At 37.1% G+C, this 5,616-nt stretch overlaps 1 protein-coding gene across 1 annotated transcript; it reads right to left on the bottom strand.

The window, feature by feature from the left end:
* Window positions 1-853: 853 nt before the first annotated feature.
* Window positions 854-1,686, bottom strand: LOC141641833 (uncharacterized). Its single transcript, XM_074450478.1, has 2 exons — window positions 1,341-1,686; window positions 854-1,236 (listed from the first exon to the last, which is right to left on the bottom strand). Exons 1-2 carry the CDS (start codon window positions 1,684-1,686, stop codon window positions 854-856), a joined length of 729 nt encoding a protein of 242 aa, XP_074306579.1.
* Window positions 1,687-5,616: the final 3,930 nt, after the last annotated feature.

Genomic DNA, 5,616 nt, shown 5'->3' with positions numbered 1-5,616 from the left:
GTTTCGGGACGAAACTTATTTTAAGGAGGGTAGAATGTAATATCCCGAATAAAATTAGTTTTAAGATATATATTATAATAGGACCATTTGAGATTTTATAGACTAAACTCGTATATTTTTTTGTATACACGAAGACGGCCCTATTTTAGTAATTTGTCTAATAATATATGAGTCGGGCCCGTTATGATTTTTACTACTCCGTACTATGTTAGATAATTTAAAAAAAAAATAGATAAAAAAAAGTAAAAGCATCTAATTCTACATAAGCTACACGTAGGTCTATTAGTGACTCATCAAGGCTAACATCATAACATCTTTTTTTTTTTTGACAGCAACAAATAGCATAGCTTACAAAAGAGCTTCTTGAGCAAGATTATGAGCTATCCTATTCACCCCCCCCCCCCCCCAGGATAGTAACTAAGAGAGCAACAATGAAAATGAGACGCAATAGACTTTAAATCATGGATAATGCACTTAACAGATGCATTCGCCTTCTCCGCTCCATCAACCTGCATAACCAAGACAAGACAATCCGTAACTAGTCTAACATGAAGGTATCCTTCGTCCAAGGCCCATTTGAATGCCATGATAGCTGCATTTCCTTCGGCATGCAGGGCAGACGAGGCAAACGAGCGAGCGTGAGCGATATTCCTTAAGGTCCCATTACCATCATACAAGCACCACCCCATGCCGAACTTCTATCGGCCCTCCAGCAAGATCACACTTGATAGTGCAAACATTTTTGCACCCAGGTCCACCAACAATCCAATAGGGGAAGGAGTTTCTAATTCTCTTAGCTAAACCAAAGACCGGAGAGGAATCCAGCAAAGGTGCTCTAAGGAGGCTAACATCCTTAACTGCTCACTACCTCATCCATACACTGAATGTCACCAAGAATAGAATTGAGAGCACTCAAAGGCCAAGGGCGACGGTTTTTGAACACCGTCTCATTCCTACGGCACCAAATTCTCCAAAGGGTAGCAATAAGGGGAAAGAGGAGGGAGTTGAGATCTGGGCCAATTAAGAAATAAGTAACCCAGTTTATGACCCAAACCCTAGCATCAATGTCCACCCCTCCCGTGATTCTAAGTCCTAAAGGACATCCAAACCATAAAGCCTTTGCAAAGCTACAATCTCTGAAGAGGTGAGAAATAGATTCCATACAAGGAGATGATTCATCACAAAGAGAAGAGGAGGAGCGCCAATCCATTTTTCGTTTGAGGAATTCAGAGCCCACTGGAAGGGCATTAGCCATAAATTTCCATAGAAACACCTTTAGTTTGTTTGAAATGGGCAACTTCCAGAGCTTTGATTTGCAGAAGGCCACAATTGGTGCATACATTCTAGAGCGATCAGCATTCGAGGTAGGTCCATTAGATAAGGCCTAGCGGCAACATAGTATCCCGACTTGACTGTGAAAACACCATGTTTAGAGAATTTCCAGTAGAAGGAGTCATCCGAGGGTTGACACGGGATATAAGTTGCGAGGATTTTCTTAGTAACTCCCTCACCCGGATCGAAACCAAGAGAAGAGAGATCCCATCTTCTATGATTATCATGAAGATCACCAACCAGTAGCGTGGAATCAGTAGGAACATCAATAAAATCCCCACAAAGATCATGAAGACTATAGCCGCCTTCAATCCATTTACTCTTCCAAGCATTAAGCCGAGAAGAAGATCCCATAGTTCAAGCAATATTGTTGTAGATAAGATTAGAGCCCCAGATTTTAGAGCCCATGACGATGCTTGGGGAGCCTTCCAACGATTCTGGAATAATATATCATCTTGAACACCAAGCTAAGGACCAATAACTTTGCTAATAAGGCTTCCCGGAACACATATGATTCTCCAAGCAGACTTGGCCAGAAGAGCTTGGTTAAAACATCCAATATTGCGAAGTCCAAGACCCCCTTCTCCCACAGGCCTACTAAGGAATTCTTTACTACACCAATGAATGGACTTATTTGTTCTAGTACCACTCCACCAAAAATGCACCATCAAGGACCAAATATCATAACATCATTTCACCTCATTTGGACGAGGTAATAAGATGGTCCCTTCATTTGGGATAAGCGGCAAGCATAGAAACGCAGACAAGGGAAATTAGCTAACGGTGAAGGATGAATAATAGGGTAATATTAGTGACCTAACAAGGTCTCTTATACTTAATTAAGGTATAATTTCGGGACCTTTTGTCGATATAAGTAATTGTTTGTCTTTGAAATAAGATATTAGAAATAATCGGTATACTAGTTTCATTCTTAATTTCATGTTATGAATGTTATACTGCTCACATGTTATATTAGTTACCGTCTTATAAATATATGATTGTGATAAGGCGGTTGTTGTCATATTGCAAAATTGGCCAATTGTAGCATTTCGGATACGATTATTGGTTTGAGATGACATTACTGACGAAATCAAAACTGTGTACACAGTAGGAGCGTTGGCTCCATATAAATTAAAGGGGCAATGTTGGGATCAGAGACGTTGGTTCCAGGAGCGTTGGCTCCATATAAACTGTAAGAGGGCGTTGGCTCCATGTTAAAAAAGAGCGTTGGCCCATGAGAAATACGTAATGTCTATTCTCTTCACTAATGATACTAGTTTTATGCCCGTGCAGAAATTGCACGGTCTACATTGATAAAATTTGTTGAATATATATTTTATTGTCAGAAAATCCACGATTAGATATTATATTATGACATTTAAAATTTTTGATTATCTCATATTTTTAATTTAAGAGAATGTAAAAATTGGTAAACGAAATGTGTCGCAGACTATTTTTAACCCGTATCCTAACTATTATTTGACCTCTATTCACTTTTACCCGTATTTATCCTAACATGGTTAATCTGTTTAACGTATTCTAAATTAACCCGACTTGCATAATCAAAATGCAACCATAATGAATTGATTAAGCTCGTTTACAGGCGACTTGATATGAATCAATATAAAAAAAATAATATCAGAAGTAACCATATAATAATACACGTGGAATCCAAATTGTTCGATCTAGCCCGAGTATCGCCGTTTTAAGGTCACTGGGTCAAGTAGTAAGAATCAGTCAAAGTAAAAGATTTAGATTTATCTTACTCCGTATAAGCTAAAATGAGATGGGTACTTACCCGTTTTAATGTTAAAGTCGGATACTTTTATTTTAAGGGAGTCTAATTGGAGACAAACCTAACACCATACATAAAATACAAATTGCATGAATATGGTTCAAATAGTAATTGTATATTACTTAGAATAGATTAAAAGTAATGTTAATTAATACATGGCTTAGCCAACATTCCTAATATGGGTTAAACCTGCATTTTATTTATCCGAAAAAATTATAAACCCAATTATTTGACCCATAACCTCCCATATTCATAAGTCATGTAACTCATAACCCTCCAATCTCCATGTACTCGCATTCTTCGTAAATTTTGTTGCCTAAAAGTGTAAAACATATAACCCTACCACTGCCAAAATCCTGCCGCCTTATATTTCACCTGCTTCTCATTACACTTCCGTCTCACCTCAACACTATCGCCTCTTCAAGATTATTGGTGCGCCAGTTGAACTTTTAATCTCGCAGTTCTGCTCTCTCTCTCTCTCCTTCGTAAAATTTTTTGGCCATATTTTTCAGGTTCAATAATTTTTTTATTTTTTTATCAAAATAATTCTGATTTTTTTCTTATTTAACGAATTTTAACAATTAATTTTGTTCTTTCTAACCATTAATTTGAAATCTCGGAAATTTCTGAAAACTTACTTTATTTTCAAGTTTTTATTTTTTTTTTCAGTTTCAGTAATTTTAACGAATAAATATAATTTTCTAAACCTTTATTTCCTCATTTCTATATCATTTTATTCACATTATTTCACTAAGGTTTGAATACATATCGTATTTAATGTTATCTTATTATGTCTTACTAATTTGATTATAAAGAAAAATTAGGTTGTTTCTGAGTTGTACTCCCTCCATTCAACTTTTATCACCCCACTTTAAATATAATGCTCCTCCCATTTATTAGAGAAACGGAGTGATAATTGTTAAATGGAGGGAGTATTTATTAATCCAGTTAATTAATAAGTTTATCTTAATAAGATCAAGTCTGAATTATATTTTTTTAAAAAAACATTTCTTACTACTTTGTGTTCTTTAATATATTTGTATTTAAGAGACTTATATTTTTCCGATTTTTCGATTTTTTTCCTCAAAGCACGATGAACTCAGTTGTGCACTCTTGAAAAGGAGAAAAACAGAAATGCAAAATAAAATGAAGTATAGAAGAGAGAGTAATTAAATAGTTACAATGATCATGGGGGACCCTACCTAAAAAAATGTGTGCAATTCCATCAGCCAATGAGAAGCCAAGAAAAAACCTAGCTTTTATACTAGGTAGATACCGGCATTAGAGTCATATGAATATATATCATGTTGGTATGTTAGTCATTTAATGTTTTTGGGATACCGGGTTGGTCCCTGGCAGGGAATACTGTATTCTGGTAAGTTATTGCATTGGGTCATATGGTAATAAGAAAAATTCTTTGAATAAAGGGAATGATATAAGACTGTTGAAGGGAACTCGGGACATACTCAGCCTATGGTTGGCTGATTCCGTTACGTTCACTCTTTTTCAGGTACAAGTCTGGGGGAAGGTTAAATGTGAGGAATTTTCACCTAGAAGATAAAATGTATAAAATGTATAATTATAGAGTTTTTAGTTTTAGTATTATAAGTGTAAATATTTTATTGCAAAGCCTTGTATTCTCCGAAGGTGAATACGGCGGTGATGCCCTATAATTCCGCTGCTGTTTATTTGTAATATAATGAGTTATTTTTGAGCCGCCTGCTTGTTTTTCGGGGAGGTACATGCTGTTACTTTCTTGTATTCATTTCCAAAAGTCAGTGAAATGGGGTAGTAAGAAGTCATCTTCTTCCTCAATATTTCTGGGTTTGGGGTAGCATCGGTTACCCTTTGTTACCCTCTAGGTTCGCCTCTGTTTGTCATATGCTAAGAAGACAAGCCTAGACCTGACAAAAGCAACTCTACACGATTGACCCGGTCTGAAAAGGCTGACTGACACCCGAAATTGATCCAAACTACATCACCCGAATGTCACCCGAAACCCAAATTGTCCCGACCCGGCCCGAACAAGACCCTACCTTTCTTGTCCCGTAACTGACACGACCCAAAAATGACCGATCCAGAACTGGCCAGCTAACCCGAAAAGACTCAACAAAACGTAGCTCAAAAAACTTGAAATGACTTTTTCACTTCTATTCATTGTCCCAAAAAATGACCGGACCCGAAATAACCCGGCCCCCTTGACCCGTCAACTTATCGAAACAGACCTGAAACCCGAAATGATGGACCTGACCTTAATTAACCTGAAATCAATGAGAGACCCGAAATGACCCATTCCGAACTGGCCCGACCCCAATTCGAGCCGATTGACCTGTTTATTACCAGGTTTAGACAACCCGCGAGGCTGCCTCATGGCTTCACTTCTTTTCCTTTCAAAATAACAAAGACTAAAGTCACGAGGTATAGCTACAACTTCACCTAAAAAATAGAAAAATAAAATTAATGACGTGGAGCCATTGGTCCCAAATAGT

This window comes from Silene latifolia, chromosome 2 (genome assembly GCF_048544455.1).
Source record: "Silene latifolia isolate original U9 population chromosome 2, ASM4854445v1, whole genome shotgun sequence".
NCBI lineage: Eukaryota > Viridiplantae > Streptophyta > Magnoliopsida > Caryophyllales > Caryophyllaceae > Silene > Silene latifolia.
Note: the sequence above shows the minus strand (reverse complement) of the source record. Positions and strands in the feature narration are given on the sequence as shown.

Excerpts from the sequence above, each read along its gene's own strand:
- LOC141641833 (XM_074450478.1), bottom strand. The coding sequence starts at position 1,686 with ATGGGATCTTCTTCTCGGCTTAATGCTTGGAAGAGTAAATGGATTGAA. Across the intron at positions 1,237-1,340 it reads AATGCTGATCGCTCTAGAAT|TGGGCTCTGAATTCCTCAAA; the intron begins GTATGCACCAAT and ends ATGCCCTTCCAG.